The sequence below is a fragment of the Pleurodeles waltl genome, chromosome 11 (assembly GCF_031143425.1).
Source record: "Pleurodeles waltl isolate 20211129_DDA chromosome 11, aPleWal1.hap1.20221129, whole genome shotgun sequence".
Lineage (NCBI taxonomy): Eukaryota > Metazoa > Chordata > Amphibia > Caudata > Salamandridae > Pleurodeles > Pleurodeles waltl.
Genome location: NC_090450.1, coordinates 148,611,002 through 148,632,932, shown reverse-complemented (window position 1 = coordinate 148,632,932; position 21,931 = coordinate 148,611,002). Strand labels below are relative to the sequence as shown.

The window sequence follows — 21,931 nt, the reverse complement described above, 5'->3', positions numbered from 1 at the left end:
AGAGGATGGAACTCTTTTGTAAAATGTATCAAATACCTTCGGACTATAACTTTCTTAAACTACAGGATTGTAATTATTTTGGTCTCAACCTCTGAAATAGTAAAAGTTTCAGGGAGTCAGAGACAGATATATGACATGGGAAAAGGTTCCAACATGTTTGGAGGGACTGGGGCCTACAGATTTTTGAGTTTTGTTCAGATTATACATTTGATATGCACCTATATACCAATAACTAGTATACAAGAACACCCAGCACGAAGGGCACTAATCAGGAGTAAATTAGTTGGTAGAGGAAATTGGTATATACTACTAGGAGACCACTCAGCTTGTGAATTTATTACAGATTTTAGCAAAAAAAATCTAAGGCAACACTTTGTACAATCTTGTAAGAGCATTGGAGGTACATCTTTGAACTATGATATAAAACTTTAAGGGCAGCTAACTATAAAAGAGTGTAATTTCTCTCCTGATGAATGGCATACTATACTCCTGAGGCCCTACATAAAATGTTCCCGTTAGTCATGGATCAATGCTTTTGCTCTCATCAGAAGGGGGATTAGCTCCATATTTTTCCAGATTGCCCCAAACTGACATTGTTCTGGCAGGAGTTAAATAACACAATAAACCACAGTTTAAAGCTTTGGATTAGGGTTAAAACAAGTTTAATCTTATTTGGGGTGTCTACAAAATCACGTGAACTAAGTCAACATGACCAATATTTTATTGCTATCATTTTCACGGTAGCTCGATCCTTAATATTGCAAAACTGATGGGCTCAAATAGTCCTAACGTTTCAAAATTTGTGGAATAATATGTTAAGAACTAAGAAGTACGAGGAAGCATGCTCAAAAAGAGTTGGGAGTATAAAAAGGTTTACAGCCAAATGACTACCCTAAAGCATTGCAAAGGTAGACAACTAGAGAGTAGCCACAGTTCAAGCATCTGAACCTGTGGACAAGACAAGTGCAATGTATTAATATATCACATATAATACGATTAATACGATTAAGTAAATCTTGTAATCTTGTAACCTTTTTGGAATGATTTAAGTGATGGGACCATGTCATAAGGTTAGCCAAATTAAATAATGAACAATTTTGAATCATGTTGCACTATTTAATGTAATCCTCTTGGTCTGATTTGAGTGATGGGACCATGTCATGAGGATATGGTTAGCCAAAGTAAATAATGAATGATTTCAAATCATGTTGCACTAATGTAATATTTTTGTATTTTTCGATTACAATGCTTATAACTGAAATTTAAAAAAAAGAAGAATAAATACGAAATGATTCTGAGGCCCTTATTCCAGTTGATGGTAAGTGAATAAATGCTACCACATCCTGCATTTGTCCCTGGTGTGATTTTATCCCTCCATTCAAATTTCTTGTACTAGTAACAGAGGGAACATGAGGTATCTATTTTATAACAAGGTAAAATGAGGTTTTCCTTTTACAACATAGACATTTGGAATGGGGACCTATAGTCCTACTCAAATTCAGGAGTTTGTGGCAGTATAGGCAAAGTAGGCAATTGCCCAGGACACCTGGTTTCCAATGGCCTTCTGGTAAAGTTATATTTCTCCTCCTCTGTCAGACCCATGTTGATTTCCTTATCAGAACCTCTCTCCACTAATCTGTACTTCTGTCTTTCTTTACCTAGTGTCATTTTGTACGACTATTTGGGTTCCAGGAAATACTTTCATCTGTTTCTGAATGAAGGTTAAAGTACATTTCAATATTGGTTGGCATCATTTAGGCTTGTATTAGCAGAAAATTGGTAATAAAAATCAAATTAAAAATAGGGGCCCCAAAATATTCCTTGCCTAGGGCCCTGAAGGTCCTTAAGATTATACTGTTTTGTGGGGAGATAAACTACTGGGTCGAGCAAACTTATATCCTGACTTGAGGTGCCAAATATGATGCAAACATGGTTTGAGCATATTTTGACTAATTTGAGGCTGTCATAGCAGATTATAACAAGACAGTGATGTTAATATTATTACAGGAAGCATTTTAATTTTATTGAATGGGTTCTAAGATTTCAAAACATTCTGTGTTTTGCTGAAACAGGTAGAGATGTTAGGTAGTAAATAACCCAGTGCATCCAATGCACTTTAATGAGTGCAGAACATGCCAACCACAATAGAATATATTAGGCAGAGAAGTATTTAAGGATAAGGTGTAATTATAATAATGGGTAGAATTTTGGACGATTATGAGGACATTTTGTGCAAAAAATCTGAGATGGACAATGGGTCAGCGGTGGGACATTGGCTCAAGATTGCAGGGTGCAGATAAGTTTGAAAACGTTAGACAAAAATAAAGATTTTGAGAAGAGGCATGACCGATAAAAGGTCTGTGTTGTGTTGCCTCATGCTAACTCCCACACAGAACATAAGTGAATAAGGGCCCACGTATGATTTGTCTGAATGGCAATGTAAGTTCTGTGAATGGTTTGCTGAGGAAATATAATGAGCAAGCAGTGATTAAGTGGCTGACTTAGAGTTTGGCAGAGAGAGTACTTTGTCACAACGGTGACAGAGTACTATCTCAACCAGGCTCAAGGTCGGACCTTAAATATGTTGATGACACAGCCTACTCTGGCTCCGCCACCAACATGCTCCACAGACAACATAATGGAGGATGAGCCATCAGCCGTCGACACATAAAACCATCTGCCCTATTTACAGTGGACGTTCCAGGGGTGTTGGGAGCCATTAGTTTGTCATTTTTCAAAACCAAACTCCTGCTCTTGGAGTGTTTGTTTAAAAAAATGAAAAGTTTGTACAGGTTAGGTATGAGTCTGCTACATTAGTTCCTGCCAATGTTTAAAACCGTCTATGATGCTAGCGAATAACTCAAGATATGGTGGGTAGAGGTCCCTTGGGATGGTGGGTGCCATGTCCTCTGTCATCCCAACAGAATATGCCCCACTCACAAAACACAGAATCAGCCCACAAATGATGAGTTTGTGCAAAGACATCTTCAAGAGATTTAAGCTTAGAGGGCTTTCTGTAGTTGTTCGGTGAGCTTAAACAAGTAAGATTGCAGAAGGAACATCTGGCAGCATTCATCTGGGTCTCTTTCCATTTTGCCAACGGAGTATCCCTGAAATTGCATACAGTCTAACTCTCCTGGAGAGCCACTGCAGGATGGAAAATCCCATCAGGCAAAGTTACTTGAGAAACTGTGTGGGCATATTTGAGCTAAGGTTGATGGTCCCACTTTTAAGTATATGCATTGATTCAGCCATTTAGAGACAGAACCCTGATATATGAATCATTATGTATGAGTCTATATTCAAGGACTTGCTCCCAGAAGATTTAAGAAGATGGCTTCTCTCATTTATAAGTGACCCTAATAGATGCACTCTGAAGGTAAATTGTCCCTTTCAGAAATGCAGCTTTAATTTCAGTTGAAGTTTTACTTGTGATACATTTTACTGCCTGACTTAAATAAAAAGCTAGAGAGATATGAATTTATGTGGCAATACTTTATTGGAAGATGAACATATATGTTTGGTTTATTTTAAAATTTGCTGATAAAGTTACCTGTAGCAAGAGTTACCTTGTGAGCGTAGGACCCCAATAAATAGCAAAGCATCATCACAAAGTGTTGCAGTTTCGTAAGTGAGATATTTGAGACGGGGCAGTAATGGAACTATGCACTGCAATCATTGTGTAAAACAGTGAACCCAGATGGATTTTAGGAAATCTAGTAATATAACTTGTTTTGTGAAGAGGGAGATGCGAGACAGCATCTAGAAAATTGATACTAGTATGCTGCACAGATGACTGAGTATAGCACCAAGAAGGACTACAGTTATCAGATGGTAGTTTGAAAAAGGTTACAACCTCATCTCCCTAAACATTCAACTTTATATCTACTTAAAATGCCTTTAAAACATCATATTTCAATGTTCTAAGCGTATACATACCATTTACAATTCAGAGCACTGGTCTTATTTAGAGCCATTTTATGAGACAAATCCTGCCTGTGACTCTTATAACAAATGTCCCACAGGGTGCTGTGATGTTTATTACATCCATAAAAAAAATACTCGGGTCTCGGAATTTAACAGGTGCAATAAATAGCACTAATTATTATTTTTTTGCCCCTCAATATGCACATAAAATGTGGAATATGGTGCTTTCTGCTTCAAAATACATGTCCTCATATTTACTGAGCATTTCCCCCAGTATGTATCAGAATGCTTGACCTGCCACCATGTACCTGTGAAAAAGTGCAAAGGTGCAAAATGTTATCACACTACACATAATGCTAACCTCAGCAAAAACAGGTGTTTATGCGAGGGTTGTATTTTTCGCATTAAATCATAATCAGGTTCTAGGTGTGTATATTATGCAGCCTTGATGCTACATCATCAAATCACAACACTCTTTAGCTTTGACACTGAAAGGAAATGGATTTCTGATTAGTCACAATTACTTTTTTCTTCATACTTAGCTCTAATAAATCATTGGCTCATTAATAGTGTTGACACTTACATCTTTGTATTCGTTGTTCAACTTAGTGTCATTTGTGATGTCATTGGGAAAACCAATCCTCTCTTTAATAGCTGTAGCCTGGAATCAAAAAGTACATTGAAGTTTTGCAAGTTAGACAATAATCAAACAGTAGATTTGTAAGTATTGAGTGTTGTGTACAACTTTGCAGCAGAACATTAGATACATTAAGATATGCTTGCTTTACTTGAAAAATAAATCAAATTACTCCACACGTTTGACTGGTCAAAACTGCAAGTTAAACTTCCACTATGGCATGCGTAAATGCCAAGTGTAAGTGCCCCAAGACGCAATAGTTGAAATTTTACAAATGCACTTGCCGTTGACCAAGTCTGCCTCAAGATTAACAAACACATGATTTACTCAGCTAAATGCTGCTGGGAACCCCCAAAGACTAATCCCTCTCAATACTGGTGGAAAATGAAAGCACACACCAAACATTGTTAATAGCTGCCCGTTGCCTGGCTTGGAAACCCAATGCATAGCTGAAGTTAGTAGCTCATCTCCACAGCATGTGTTGCCACCCTTTTCAAAAAGATCAAATCTGAGAGTTTATAATTATTATAATTATGATTAACAATAATAATTTAAGTGTGTAACATTCAATAACTGGGATGTTTTACACTGAGGGGTACCGAACGATTAAATAAAAACAAGAGCAAAGCATTGTCTATGATGTCACGCAGAACCCTAAGGTGAAAATCATCACTGTTATTCACGTTGTGTACCTCTACACATTTATAACTTGTATGGCCACTGTTAGACCTGTCATCCTTAGCGTGATTTCTCCTAACTGTTTGCCCTCTGACCTCCTGTTGTCTGCCTCCATTTTTGCTTGCTTTTAGGTTTCTGTGTACTTTACCACTGCTGATTAGTGCTAACGTGCAGGTACCTTGTACTCTAAACATGGTAACATTGGCTTCCCACACAATTGGCATATTTAATTTACTTGTAGGTTCCTAGTAAAGTGCACTATATGTGCCCAAGTCCTGTAAATTAAATGCTACTAGTGGGCCTGCAGCACTGATTGCACCACCCACTACAGAAGCCTTTCAAACATGTCTCAGGCCAGCGACTGTAGAGTCTGTGTGTGCAGTTTTGAACTGTCATTTGGATTTGGCAAGTGTACCCACTTGCAAGGCCCAAGCCAGCTTTTTATTATATGTAAGTCACCACTAAGGTAGGCCCTCATCAGCTTCAAGGGCAGAGTACAGTGTACTCAAAAGGTTGGAAATCCACTTTTAAGTTTAAAATGTCCAGATAGTGAAAAACTCTTAAGTTTGTTTTTTTACTTTTGCAAGGAATATCTCTCTTATAGGAAAGCATTGGGATTACCTTAAAACATCTTTTAAATGCAATTTCTATTTGGGAATATAGTGCTATATGGAGCTTAGTATCCCTAGAATCTCAATTTAAAATCACAAGTTATGGTAAAGTTGGATTATAAATCGTAAGTCTGAAAAAACTACTTTTAGAAAATTGGCATTTTCTCACTTTAACCACTTTGTGCCTCTGCCTGTCTCTGAATACATATCGGGGGTAGACAGTTGGGCTTTGTGCATTCCCACTAGACAGTCAAACACGATGGGAGCTTGAGTGTGGCATTAGCATTCTGATGGCCAAGTGTTGGAACTGGCCATCTCTACAAGGTCACCCCCAAACATTTTGCCATCCTCCTTCTACTTTTTGCTGGATTTTTACTTGTTGGCCTTAGGACTCTGCACACTTTACCAGTGCTAACCAGTGCTAACTTGCTTGTGCTCTCTCTCCGTAAAATATGATTTGATTGACATATACCTAACTGGCATATTTAATTTACATGTGAGACCCTTGTAGAGTGGTATCTCATATACCCAGGGCCTATAAATTAAATGCTACCAGTGGGCCTGCAGCACTTATTGTGCCACTCACTTAAGTAGCACCTTAAAACGTATTCAAGGCCTGACACTGCAGCCTGAAGGCTGTTTCCCACTGGCATGTCAACTTGGCATTTAAAACCTCTCGCCAAGCCTTAACCTCCCCTTTCATTACATATAAGTCATTCCTAATATAGGCCCTAGGTAGCCCATAGGGCAAGGTGCTCTGAAATTAAACTGTAGGACATGTACTTTTTAGTTTTACATGCTCTAATAGTGAAAAACCACCAAATTTGTTTTCTCACTACTGAGAGGCCTACTCCTCCCATAGGGTAACATTAGCGTTCCTTATTAAACTTAATATGTTGGAATTCCTAAACCAGAGGTGGTAGATATGTTATGTTTGAACTTGTAATGATAAACCCTCTTTAATTATAAAGTTGGATTTAGTATTACAAGTTTGAAAATGCCACTTTTAGAAAGTTGGCATTTTTCTGCCCTTAGCCCTCTGTGCCAGCAACCTGCCTTAGGACACATGACTGGGCGTAACTGACAGTTGGGACTTTGTGAATTCTTCCCAGACAGTCACCCAATAGAGGGATTAGCAGAAACTGAATAGGCCATTAACTGACTTGATGGGGGAGAGGGAACTAAGCACAGCCCCACTTGCACCTGAATAGGTTAGGCTTGGCCACCACACAATAGGCTTAACAACCCTGTATTGTCAGTGCAGCCAGCTAGGAGCCAGGGCAGGGGAGGCAGGGATTTCCTGGAACTTCAGAGAACCTTTTTGAAAATGTGTCTTAAATTCTAAGAGTCGGGCACGACGGTATAAAAATATAGCTGTCAGACCCACTCTTTAGACACTTCTTGACCTACAACAGGACTCTGTCAGAAGGACTAAAGTGCTGCCCAAAGTACTCAGTTGGACTGCTTTTCTGGAAGCACTGCTCTTCTGCTTGTTTCCCTGCTACCTGCTGCTCTCTGGCTCTGGTGGATGGAGTTTGCCTTCCCACCACAAATGATCTCCAAGGGCTTGTTAGCTTGCCTCCTGTTAAGAGGTCTTAGGACCATCAAAGACTTCACCTAAATAAGAAAATCCATCAATGCCTTAATGCCCTGCAACAGAAAAATTGATGGAACGCCCATCTTGTGACTGAGTAATCAATGCAGCACCCGCAGAATCGATGCAGCACCTGTCTCACGGCTGAAAGGTTGATGGAGCATCTGCAGAATTAAATCAGTGCCTATTTTACCGCAATTACATAATCGCAGCTCATGTGGATTTTCCACACATTTTCCCTGAATGCAAATTTGTCATCAACCACACACTGCAGTAAGAAACCAAGGCTGCGTGTTTGGAAGTCGACGCATTGCCTTTCCTGTGAGAAATGAATCAATGCATCACCTTCCCTGCCAGTAAGGACCGACGCATCATCTCACCTGCGAGGAAAGAATCAATACATCACCTTCCCCAGTGCAGTAAGGAACTGACGCATCGCTTTGCTTTTCCTGTTCCTCACCTCCCCTGTGGCCCACATCGTCTTTGTTTCTGACGCATCCTAGTTACTTTGTGCCAAAAAGATACATCCAATGATTCCTGTGGATTAAGACTTACTTAAACCTCTAAAAAGTTATATCTTGATCTGTGTATATTGGACCTTTATTGTTCTGGTCTTGTTTTATACAGATAAATGTTATCTATTTTTCTAAACTGGTGTGGAGTACTTTTTGTGGTGTTTTCAGTGTGTTACTGTATGAGTTATCACACAAATACTTTACACATTACCTTCTAAGTTAAGCCTGCCTACTTTGTGTCACGCTACCAGAGAGTGAGCATAGAATAATTTAAGTTGTGTTGTGACCTACCCTGACTAGGATTGTGGTCCCTACTTGGCAGGGTACATACCTCTGGCAACTGGAGACCCAATTTCTAACAACCCCCCTCAAGCCATTTGTCCCTACTCAATTAATCTGTCCCTATAAGCAGGTCCAGAGTAATAATGTGAAGCCATACACAATATGGCTTCCCCACCCAAAGATTATAGAAAGGCTAGTCTCCTGCTACTCACCCCTACCACACTGTGTGCCTTCCTATCCTCTCCAAAAGCTGTGCTCTCTACACTCTCTTGCACTGCACTGGCAAGCTTTCTGAAACACCTGTCAGTGAAGCCTAGAATTCCTTTATGATGTAGCAACTGCAGGAAAACACTTTTGTTAGCCACTGTTGTTACCTCATAGCAGTGAATATCCAAGTTGAGAATTTTGTTATTCATGCTATAGGCTTCCAGTGGAAGCCATACAGAACATTATTATTAATCCAAATCCATCTTGTATCTACTTGGAATCCATGAAACAACCAATAAAACAAGTTAATTGACTGTTTCTATACAAATATTTTATTCATTGACAGATAAACTATCCCTAGATATAAATATTGTGGCTTCATACTCAAGAGTCCTAAATGCTGCATCAGAAATGGTCCTTAAAGGAAAGATCATTTATAGGGCTAAGTGGTCAGCATGAATAAAGCCAACAGGGTACTTCCCTTGTCAGAATGTGAAGGGGATTGGTATACCCCAGATAGTAATAGGGAAGGGAGTTGTAAATAGGCTTTCCAGGTACATCTATGGAAAGTGTTGTGAATAACTGAAGATTACTGATCAGCACCCATGAAAGGTCATAGACATGAAGGTGCAAAATAAGCCCTTTCATTAAGAATTGGTCACAGACTGTTTAAAAGACACCCCTCTGCACTTAATAACACTAACACGGACCTACTTAAACACATAGAGAAATGAAAATAGGGGCACCAATGTACTTGTTTGGAAGTCACCCTAAAATACAGATTACTACACATGGGGAAACTACACAAAACGAGTGCATGCTTTTGGAGCTGGCCCCTTTAATGTTAGGCATGGCAGAACTTATTCTCAAGAAAATAAAGTGTCCACTCTTTGCTTTCCAATGTTACCAAGAATCCCTGAATGTTCAAGCATTCCCTACTAAAACATGTAGGTAGTTATGTACATTATTCTACAATTAAGTGTTATTAACTATAAACATCCTCTAAATAAGTAAGTAAATATTAGAGATCATTATGGTGATAATCCACATTTGCAATTATTACAAACCTTCTGTTCTGCCTTCAATTTTGTTTCAGCATCCATCCATGTGAGTTCCTCTAAGGTTGTAATAAAAACTTCACGGATTTGTGAAATCAAGTCTTGAACCTTCACAAAAAAACAAATTGGAAAAATAAATGTATCCTATATTCAGTAACCTCCATGGTCTTTTGAAACTTTAACATTATATAAGGCGTGCTAGATGATTATGACAAGGACCGTTATATATATATATATATATATATATATATATATATTTTTTTTTTAGTCCTCATTTCGTCACCCTCGCTTTGGTAAAGAGAAAAAAGAAAAGGCCGAGGCCTATAATGTATGTTTCCAGGTGCGAGGTCCACAGTACTGCTGGGCCACCCCACCTGTTCCACACACTGCAATTTTCCCCACCGACTGCCATCGACCACATCTTACTATATTCTTCAGGACGTGATCATAACCAAAGCGACACCCAGTTAGGTGAGGGGAGTTTTAATCATTGGACTTAACTTTCGAGAGGAGGAAACCAAAAAACAACAAAACAAAAATTACACATCTAAACACATTCCAAAGCATTTTCCCAATCCACCCAAAAATTGTCTCTTCTACTAAGAGGACCACATTGTTCCATTTTACATAATCGATTTACCGATAATTGCCAGTCCTGAACAAGGGGGAGAGATGAGTTCACCCATTTACAACATATTTTCCGTCTAGCCAAAAGCATTAGTACAAACAACAAATGCTCCTGCTGCACAGTCATTTTCTGACACTTTATATCTGATTTGCATACCCCAAACATCACCATAAGAAGATTTATTCTTAAGTTATCACCAAGAATTGCCTTAATAATACTTCCTATATCTTCCCAGTACTTACTCAAAATTGAGCATTTCCAAAGCATATGAACATCATCTGCATTGGTTTCCCCACACCGTGGACAATTTTTATTGGATTTCCCAATAGCCGTTAATCTAGCTGGTGACCAATATACCCTATGTAATGTAAACAGATGATTCTTCTTCAGTCCCGCAGGTTTAATAGTACACCACAACTCCGAACATGACTTTTGCCATAAAGACGTGATTTCTAGGATAGGGAAAATCCTTCCCCATTTCAACACAGGGAGAGAAGAAAGATCTTCTATTACTTCCAACTGTACATGATACCAGAAGGCAATCTCTTTTTTAATACATGTCTGATTCAATTTCCCCTCCCACGAACTACTCCCTATTTCTCCTACTTGGCGAGACTTGACCCAACTGGATAACTGGAGATACTTAAATTTAGAAATTGTCCCACCTGTGCACTCCTGGAATGCAGACCAAGATATTAATTCGGAGTCTTCCATAATCTGCCCCCATTTTACCACACCGCTAATTCTCAATGGAGTTGATAATTTATCCATAAGACACTCAGGGGTACCGGGTGAATCCCAAATGGGAGCAGAACTACAATAATAAGCTATCCCTAACACCTTCTGAAATTGTATCCAAACCTTACAGGCATGTCTGGGGATCTTCAAGCGGACCTTCTTAAAGTACTTTGGATGTCCGAATTTATATAAAATATTATCAGCTCCTTCCTCAAGATGTGCCGTCAAAGCTCTCCAAACCGATGAATACTCTGACTTCTTGTTCAATAACATTCTAATATTCTATAATTGAAAAGCCAGATAATACCTATAAAAATCTGGAGATGCTATGCCCCCCCACTCCTTCTTTCTACTTAACTTTTTCCATGATATCCTTACTCCCTTAGAAGCCCAAACAAATGAGGATAGGTCCCCCTGTAGTTTTTGAAACCAACCCACCTTAAACTCTAAAGGAATAGTATTAAATAAGAAAGTAAACTTTGGAAGAATGCACATCTTTAATATGTTAGACCTTCCAATTATGGAAAGTGGAAGAGCAGCCCACGCCTTTAGAAGCTTCTTAGTTTCCATATAAGCTCTATCAAAATTTACCCTAGCCACATCACTAAGATCAGTTGTAAACTGAATCCCCAAATATTTAATCTCCTGTTTAACTAAAGGAGAAACATAGGCCATATTCCAACACATAATTTCCGTCTTTTCTGAATTTATACTATAACCAGAAAATCCACCAAACTGTTCCATCAATGTATTAATAATGGGTAGAGTACCCGCCAGATCACTAGTATATATCATCAGGTCATCCGCATATAATGCTACCTTCTTTTCCCAACCCCCACTCCGAAACGGGGGAATATCCCTGCAAGCCCGTAACAAAATTGCCAGAGGTTCAATATATAAATTAAAAAGCAAAGGAGACAAAGGATAACCCTGTCGAGTACCCCGACTAATCCTAAATTCCTGAGACAGCAAACCATTGACCAAGATTCTCGCAGATGGGTATCTATACAGTTCCCTAATAGCCCTAATAAAAGGCATTCCCAGTCCACCTGTTTCCATCACAACCTGCAAAAAAGACCAATTAACACGATCAAAAGCTTTGGCTGCGTCGAAAGTCAAAACCCCCAATGGAGCCTTTTCTTGTACCGCTAAGTCTACTGCAGCAAGTAACTCGTGGATTAACTCATAAAGTTGTCTACCCTTCATGAAGCCCTTCTGATCTGGATGAACCAGATTACCTATAACTTTCCCCAATCTTCTAGACAGGATCCCTGTATACAACTTATAATCCGAATTCAATAATGAGATAGGTCTGTAGGATGAACAAGACATAGAGTCCTTGCCTGGTTTTAACACTAAGCAAATTATAGCTTAATTCCAGGATTTAGGTACCTGTGTCCCCTCTAATAACATAGAGTTGAATAATTCCAATAAAATTGGAGTAAGTTCCTCCCACGGTATCTTATATAACTCATTTGGTAGACTATCAGGCCCAACTGCCTTCCCTTTCTTCAAAGCTTTTATACCATCAGCAAGCTCTCCCCCACTTATCTCACTACCAAGTAACTGCGTTGCCGATTCATCCAGAACAGGGAGGTGAGCTTTTTTCAAAAATGCTCTAATCGCCTCCTCTGAATTTGCAAGATTCTCTGAATATATTTCTTGAAAAAAGGATACAAAGGCTCCCTCTATTTCAGATTGCTCAACACAGGGCTGACTTGCAGAATCCAGTTTAATCGATAAGATATACCTATTTGAATAGTCTGACTTAACCTTCCAGGCTAACAGTTTGCTACACCCTTCTCCATATTCGTAATGAGCGTACCGGCTACTTTCCCACTTTAACCTGTTGCGGTTCTCCAAGAAAAAATCTAATTCCATCCGAACCTTTTTCTCTTGACGTGCCAATTCCTCTAGTTGCCGTTCCTTCCCTTCTCTTTGTGCATTATGCATTAATACCTGTAAGGTATTTAGAGATGTTTCCATATCCCCCAACTTCTCCTTTTCTTCGCGACGCCTATAAGTCGCAAGGCTAATAAGTCTCCCTCTAATATAGGCCTTATAAGCATCCCAAACACACCATAAACTTGCTGATCCATGATTCAAATCAAAATAATCTCTTGTATCTTTCTTTAACACCTCTACTATTGAGTCGTCTAAAAATAAAGAGCGATTTATTGTACTCCTAGAACCCAGACTCTCCACCTTAATACCCAAATGTAGTTTTAAAGCTGAATGATCCAAAAGGTGTGCTGGGTTGTGGGCTGCCTTTATCACATCTGGACACAGACTCTTATGTATTAAAAAGAAGTCTATTCTAGAGTTATGTCCATATTTTTTATTATGGAATGTATATCTATCGCCTTCACCCCCTTTCAATGCCAGATATCTATCAATCCTAAGTCCCGCATACCTTGCTTCACCTGTGACCTAGTTTTAGGTGAGTTGACCGTACCCCGAGAGGTCGATTTATCTAGAGCAGGATCCAACAATATATTAAAATCACCTCCTAACACCACCGGATACCTAGCTTGAAGTAAAATATTGTATAACTCTTGAAATGGTGTTGGATCGTCTGAATTTGGACCGTAATAACCTGCCACTGTAACCCAGTATCCATATACACACACTTCTACCACAACCCACCTACCCCTAGAATCTACTTGCACATTTCCTACCTTAAACCTTATAGAGTTTTTTAGCAAAATTGCCACACCTTTGACCGTACAAGAATGAGTAAAGCATGCACTATATGACACCCATTTCGTTCGTTTAAGCCAATGTACCCACTCTTCCCGTTGTAAATGAGTTTCCTGCAATATAATAATCTCCTCCTCGGCCAATCTTAAGTACTCAAAATTCTTCCTCCTCCTATGCACCACCCTTAGGCCATTAACATTCCATGAGATCAATTTTAATCGTAAACTACTGTACTTAGTCATTTACAAAAAATGAAGCCTGGTCGCTATCCTCGCTATCCTCCCCCCTCCTATCTAACCAAATTATGAGGACTCTCTTATTTTTATCTTTTTGTACCCACATACCCTTGCACCCAGTGCCAAACCACCCCTCCACCCACCAAACCAACACCCAAGCAAACCCCCCCCCCAGGGGAACCCTCCCCACTTCTTTTAGGATAACCATCCTGCTATCCTTTTTTTAGCTCTCCGTCGGACATGATCTCCCATTTCTACTGAGATGCCTTAATCTGCTCTATGAAAGCCCTGACCTCTCCCGGATCTCTCATATTGTGCATTTTATTTCTCCACATAATACATTAAGCAGCCGGAAACCTTAACTGTACCGTGGCCCCAAGAGATCGGAGCTCCTGCATAAAATTCCCCAATTCCCACTGCCCATCCAACGTTGCTTTGGACACATCCAATCTCACACGGAAAGACCAATCTCCTTTAGAGAAAGTTCTGACTTTAAGGGCTTCGGATAGAATTCTCTCCTGATTGTATATGTAGCAAAGTTTATCAAAATCCTCCTGGGGTTTTTCCTTCCAGGGTTCTTCCTAAACGGGTCCCGATGAACTCTTTGGATATCCTCCTCTAAGTTCAACGAAGCTAAGCCCGGGATAGCCTCCTTGATTAGAGAAATCACATAACCTTTAATGTCCTCCCCTTCTAAGCCCTCCGGAACTCCCAACAGCCTTATACTGTTTTTTCTCATATTGTTTTCTAACGACTCCAGCTTATCCTGCAACATCTTTTCTCCAAGTTTTAGCTGTGAAATATCCTTAGAATGTACCAACAACCGCTCCTCCTGGGCCTCCACCACAGCCTCCATCTTACCCAACCGAGCTGATAACAAATTAATTTTGCTCTCCAACACTTCACAGGCTTCCTGGATTCTAGCTTGATTATTTTCTGAGACCTCAAACTTCTCCCTAATCTCTTTAGTAAAAGAAATTAACAATACCTGCACATCTGCGCTATAAGCCGCTGAGGCGGCTGAGGGAGTAACCTCTACTTCCGGCAAAATTAGTGTAACAGAAGAGGCCTCCATTTGTCCTGCTAAAACCTTTGCTAACTGATCTGACATATTACAATCAGAGCCCGCAGTTTGTTTTGTTAACCCCTGACCACCTAAAGAAGGTTGAATGTCTGCCATACCCTGCTGGGGAGGGTTGTATTCTGAAAATATCGAGTAATCAAAGACTCTCTTTTCCCCGCAGGCTCAGCCCGGCCTTCCTCTGAAGAAAATTGGGGCACCTCCAAGTGCAATACTGTATGTTCAACCCCCCTCCTCACAGCACCTTTACTGCAAGTCTCAAAACCACTTTCACCTCTGTTTTTATCTATCGCCGTTACCATAGTTACTGGTAAATGGGGATTAACACTCGCCCTCAGGGGGCCAGGCTTACCTTTCTTTAACTCACTGACCTCTGCCCGGGCACCCCTGGGGCGACGCTTGACTGGCGACATACACTGTGACGTTCCTATGCCGTCCCCAACTCCTCTCCTCGAACTTCTACTTAGGTTTTTCCTAGTAGAAAACCCGGAGATTCTGGTAGCCCTCCACGAAGAGAGCAACGAGAGGTGTAGCGTCTCCCACGGCGCACACCACTCGCAGCCTCTGCCCATATGCTGGAGTCCGACGCGCGCTTCCAGCACCGCTCCTCGCCACTTTTCAGCGGAGCGCGCGTCTCCCCCTTCCTGTCTGCCGTTTTCTTAGCGACCTGTCCAGGGCCGTGCACAAATACGGCTAGAAGAGGGAAAGAACACGGCCGCAAACAACGCGCGGCTTGGGAGCCTCCTGTCCGCCGTATTTCTCAACAGCCCGTCCGGGACCGAGCCCAAGCACAAATGCGGCTGAAAAAAGCCGTAGACCTAAGTCATTGAGAATGCCGTGAAATCCAATTTTTAGCTTTTTTTTTTTCGTGGACTTAGTCATAGCACGGCCGCCGACAAACACGGCTTGAGAGCTCCGACGCTCCGCTCCACTTCCTCGATCCGGGCACCAACGCGACGTAACGCTCCGACGCCTTGCTTCCGACGGAGAGCTCGCGGACCAGCTCTCTAACTGGCCGCCATGTTCCCCAAGGACCTTTATATTTTTATTTTATAATTTAAGCAATCATTGAATTAAAGATGTTATCAGCAGCCAGAGTCTTTTTTCAGTCTAAATATTTTTTTTTTTTATAAAATAAAGTACATTTGACAACAATAATTGCATAATTAGGCGTGATAGAGTGCAATGGAAATATGGAAGAGAAGCTGAGTTGTATGGTGAGGTGCCCACCAATGGGAGAGACATCTATGAGGTGAAAAGGTAGAAACTGTACTGATAAATTATCTTTCGATGGTTTTAATTACTTTAAGTATAATTTTCAGGACGTGATATATTTTATTAAGCTTTACATTTGACAAAAAACATGATGGATATTCCATTTGAACCATTTTTATAAACATCAGAATAAGACTACATTTTATTAGATGCTTTATAAAAGTGGAATCCTAAAAATACGCATGAGTAGTCACTTAATGGTCATCATCTGTTTTTTGTTAATCTTAAATTATTTTCAGATGTGTTACATATCTGTGATGTTAAAAGTTTTGCTTACCATACTGTCTAAAAAACTGTATATCAGACTTAAGTCATCAATAAAAAACAAATGTTGAATTCCAAATAAATCTTATTGCTCTAAGTGCCAATTTTCATGTTTGTAACATTAAAATTGTGTTTTGGAGGTGACTGGTGCGGTGTTGTCCCGGCGGACTAAGTGTTTGATTTTGTTACTAATGCCTTCCACTTGGCGCTCACCACATTCCCCCTTAGAAATTGCAGAAGCTTTTGAGGTGGAAATGCCAGAGCTCCACAGCACTGTAGCCCTACTATGCACAGTGGAGAAGAATCTGGAGAACAACAGCTGATAACATTGCAGATTCCCCTCCTCCAGGTGAAGAGGAGAAGAATGACCTGAGTGGCAGCTGCAAACATAACACATGTTCCTGGTGGTCTTCACGCTGATAGTTTACTAGATCCATGGTCCTCATAGCCAGGAAACTGAATGAGTAATTAAGGAAACCCAGGAGGTAAGGTGTAACATGAACGCAAGAAATCACTGCTGGATGTGGCTTACAGGGGATGAGGTGAACGAGGTAGAGTACAACAGAAATACAGCAGTGAACTTGATAAACCTAAAGCTACACAATATTCTTTCCCTCTTGTTCTTATGCTGCGTCTGCAACTTACTCTGACATATAAAATGGTATTGCATGATATTCACTGATTTCTGATCATCAAGCAAAAGTTTGATATGCTATCAATAAGTAGCACGGCGTACGCTACATACACTCAACAGACAACTAAAAAAAGGAACAAACAAACAAACACAGCTATCCAAACCACCCAGTATAATTTTAAAAGGACACTGATGCTTAGTGTCAGCAGCCTACTGATGCTCACCTACATCAGGGTTAGCCAGTCAGTCCTCGTGCATGATGTAAGAAGTCTATCAAAGTTCTTCTCAATCCTCAAACACAAGAATAGAACCAGATTATAAAATAGACACTTTCTCACCACACACGCTACTCAATATTTGCTAGAATTGTATTTTTAAGTTCCATAAACTGCCAACATTGATGGTGGGGTAAGACAAAAATATTCCTCCTCATTATCAGAGTCAGGAGTTCCCTAGTTCTTTAGGAGGAGCCACTGTGCACTATAAAAGCTGCAGGGGCATGTGTGATGATTACAGATCATCGACAAAGCTTACGTAAAGGTGCAGGACTTAAAGGGCTAAGAGTAAACAAAACAGGCAAATTGAACTTGCATTTTTCCATTCTTGTGATTTAGAGATACACAAGTTTAGAATTATTTCTTTAAATGCCAGCATTTTAAGTAATTGCTGTAAAAGAAATGAAGTAGTGTATCGGTAGGCAGTTCACAGTCTTTTTATAATACCTTTCCAAAGGAACCCTTTCAGGCAACAAAGTGCCTTTAAGTTTTAAGTACATTTTTACAGGATCAAGCACTCTTGTTCCTCGTCTACCACACCTCCCTATATAGGGGTTCCTGTTGTATTCTTAGCTGAATGTTGACTATTCTGATTACTTCCTAAGTCACTAATCAACCAGGGCTCTGGATCCTTGGTCTTGTTTGCTTATGAAGAGTATCTATGTATGTTTCTCACCTACTACAGCCCTGTTTTGGATGATGCATGACGTCTTTACATTCTCCTCCTAGCCTCAACCACATTAATAGACACTGTACTCTTTGGGGGGAACTTCAATTTATTGAGTTGATTTTCCTTTACACTGTCACGAGTAGCAGAAGCAGAATAAGTCAAAGAATTCTGAAGCGCTTGAAGCAATTAAGGCTAAGTTAAAAAAATACACAATATGCACAAAATCCTGAGCTCACATATAGGCCTGTTTTTCATGAATACATGGGATGTGGGCTTTCTGCCACATTTATTGTGTTGAAGGACATTTTGCCTCCTGCACTGCAGCACTTAATTAAACATTGCTGTGGTTGTAGGTGGAGATATTCCTGTGGGGAAGGTGAGGATGGCAGTGGGGGCACAAAGGGGCACTCTTTGCAAAAGAAATAAGCATTTGCAATGCAATCGGTCTTGCATTTCTAGAGTTAGAACTATTGGTGTTGTACGTGACAATATTTTCTACCCATGTGTTTTAGTTTGGGATGGAGTGGATTATTTGGTGTGGGGTGGAGTTATGTGGGTTATGTTGTGTTATGTTCTGCTATTCTTTGCCATGCTATGTTGTGTGTTGTGTTCTGTTATGCTATGTTGTCTTATGTTGTGTTATGCTATGATAGGCTATGTTGTCTTATGTTGTATCATGTTATGTTGTGTTACATTGTGTTATGTCATGCTATGTTGTGTTATACTGTGTTATGTTATGCTATGTTGCATTATGTTGTGTTATGTTATGCTATGTTGTGTTATGCCATGAAGAGTTAAATTGTGTTATGTTATGCTACGTTATACTGTGCTAGTTTAGGTTATGTTATGTTATGTCATACTACGCTATGTTGTTATATTGTGTTATGTTATGCTATGCTATGTTGTGTTATGCTATGCTTTGTTGTGTTATGGTATGCTATGCTATGTTGTGTTGTGTTGTGTTATGTTTTGTTGTGTTAGGTTATGATATGCTATGTTCTGTTATGTTATGCCATGCTCCGTTGTGTTTTATTGGGTTATGTTATGCTATGCTATGTTGTGTTATGTTAGGCTATGTTGTGTTATGCTATGTATGCTATGTTGTGCTATGCTGTGTTATGCTATGATATGTTGTGTTATGTTATGTTATGTTATGCTATGTTGTGTTGTGTTATGTTATGCTATGTAATGTTGTGTTATGTTGTGTTATGTTATGCTATGTAATGTTGTGTGGTATGCTTGTTACGTTATGCTATGTGTTAGTCATAGTTTACTAATGGCACACTTAGTTCGAGAAGTCATCACAGGGGTCAAAAGACAACTGAGACAGCCCTTGAAAATTACAGCAAGAAAATTCCTAGGAATAATACAAGAGATAGAGTTAGGGGCTCCAGGTTCACTTTCTTTAGGTATCAAAGCTGAACATTCAAAATATAAAGACCTTGATTAACAACCTGACCTGTAGCAGCCATGCGGGAGGTGTAGGTATGGTTCTAGTAGTGGTACGTTGGTCAGTGATGTGAGAGCCATTGTTCACTTTTATGCCAGTACCACAAACCATAGAAACAATTTCAGTGAGTGAAAGTGGCTAGTGGACTAGTGCCTCTAGTCCAAGGGAGTATGGTCTGGCCTTTGGCTCACAAAGTGTTCCCTCTTGCTGGTAGAAGCACACTTTGGTCCAGGATGAACCTCAGTCGAGCAGTTTCAGGAAGGTTGCCACAGGTTCAAGGTATCACACCTTTTGTTAGTGCAAGTCATGTTGCCATTGGTGCAGGCCTTCTGTTGGCTTGCCTTTGCAAGCTGTAGCAGATCTGAAGTTCTGGTGCCAGGGGAGACCATTAAATCCTAGATTTAGAAGGGTTAGAGGTGTGGGTGCCAGTAGTCAATGAGCTACCCCAGAGGCTAATCCACCCATGAGGGGACCACATCCAGTGTGAACCCACTACTGTGCCACTTTTCAAGATAGCAGAAGTCGTCCATGACTGTACAGACCAGGCTGCCCAATATAGAGTTGTGGCCAGCTTTCTTGGGGTGTACGCCTCATTCCTAATTAATTTTCCCACCTGTCCAGGTGCAAATGTGCCTGGGCGCTGGGGTGCCGCTTTTGTCCTCCAAGGGGGACAACCTGCTTGCACGTCAGAGAAGCCCTTTGAAGCTCACCACCTTGATGAGCCACTTCACTAGGCTTCCTGGGAGGGAGGGAGGGAGGGGGGAAATGTGACCTCCTTCCCATCCAGGTTATTGTTCTGACTCCTGATACTACTGCCCATGGGCTCAGAATCCTGTTTTGGTGACAAAAGCTTTGATCTGGCAGCCAAGGCACAGCAAAACTGGGACAGTTCAGTGGACAACCCCTAAGGTTGCTCTCTGGGTCCTTGCCACATCATCCTCGACATGAGATTCATGTCATGGGTGAGAAGGCATCTTGTTTGATATGAAAAATGAGCCATTTCAGAGGTACCCTAATGGAGCCGTCAATCTTGAGTTTTTCTGTCTGCCAGCCCATGTTAAACCATGGATGATCGTTCACTTATTGTGGACTTTAATTTAAGAGGACACTATAGGGACAAATGAGCTTGCACTTATATGGCCACATCTTTAGTTTAATGCACCCTGTGTCAGAGCCCCCTTATGTGCCCTCCATACTGTAGGTTTTATATACAGGGCTTATGTTGTCGACCCCTTGTGGCATCTCATGGCCTCCTGCATCCCATGGTCCCTCTTCCAGAGCTCTTCAACCCATTAAAGCTCCTGTACTATTGTTCCTTCTGTTTGCACCCATGTGGGAAAATGACATGTTTCCTGGTTAGTTAGCTCCATCCGTTATTACCTACTGAATGTAACCATTATGCAGATTATTCCACCTGCCTTGGTTCTTGGCGCCAACTGCTGTGACCTATTGACTCCAATGGCTAATTCTCTTTGGCTCCACCTACCTTGGTTAATTAATTCTGTCACTTGCACCTGCCATCAGCGAAGGTTACATCCGTTATTTAACACGTGCTTTCTCCCAAGTTTCATTTGAGACTTTCCACCTTTCCCCGTGTGCCACATGCCCTTCTGGAACAGTCTCTCCCATTGGGCATAAATACCCTGTCTGAATCTGAGTAGGGACCTGGTCTCGTTCCAGTCCTGAGCAATCATCTTCCCTGCACACACCTTCTGAGTCACCCGGAACCCTCCAGGGTGCTAGTCTTCCAAGCTTTCCTGTTTATTCCGTGCTCTTCACTCCATCAATGTTTCCAGTATCTTTGTTTCCAGAGCTACAATTCCACCTCCTTTTGGACTTCTTGCACCACAGCCTCCAGTTTTCCTCTGAATTGTAGTTGAAGAATTAAATACAAGGCTAAGTACTTGATCCTCAGCTTAGTGTGCCTAATCCATAGGTAAGTTTGATATGAGCTAGAACAAGTTTTGAATTAAGAACATTGAACGACTTTGAGGGCAAAATCTATTTATTTGAGCTTGAAGTGATTATTGTATTTTAAGACATTCTCAGAAGTGCCAGTAACTCTAGCTTATTTTGAATTATACATGCTCTCAAGCATTATTTGTGATGAAGCCTGTAAGAAATATTATTGTAAATAACTTTTAAATCACAATATGCTGAGAACTGTTGGTAAACTACTTTTCTTGTAGTTTCTAGTGCATTAAACTTGCATCAATACTAAAAGGTCCAGGGAGTACAGACCCGCCTGTACAGTGTTGTAATGCTGCAGAGCAAATCCAGTGATGCAAGTCTATCTTTTCTTGTTTTATCCCAACCCCTCTTCCCTTCAGAGGCAGTTAGTAAATTAAGGTTGTGATTACTTGATTTTGTTCTCTGCCGAGGGTGGGATTAGCGGTCCAGCATTGTCTCTGCAGTTGGAACCAGGTGAGTGTGTGACACCCTGTCTCTTGGGCTCAGGAGGCCTTCCTTAT

General features: G+C 40.5%; 1 protein-coding gene across 3 annotated transcripts in view; it reads right to left on the bottom strand.

Moving 5' to 3' along the window:
- The window catches only part of MME (membrane metalloendopeptidase), a 352,340-nt gene that overhangs the window by 122,929 nt on the left and 207,480 nt on the right, over positions 1 to 21,931 (bottom strand). For all 3 annotated transcript variants that reach the window (XM_069213314.1, XM_069213315.1, XM_069213313.1), the window contains exons 14-15: positions 9,519 to 9,617; positions 4,511 to 4,588 (exon numbers count right to left, since the gene is read on the bottom strand). In XM_069213314.1, the coding sequence (XP_069069415.1) occupies positions 4,511 to 4,588; positions 9,519 to 9,617 (177 nt within the window). The remainder of the gene's footprint in view (positions 1 to 4,510; positions 4,589 to 9,518; positions 9,618 to 21,931) is intronic.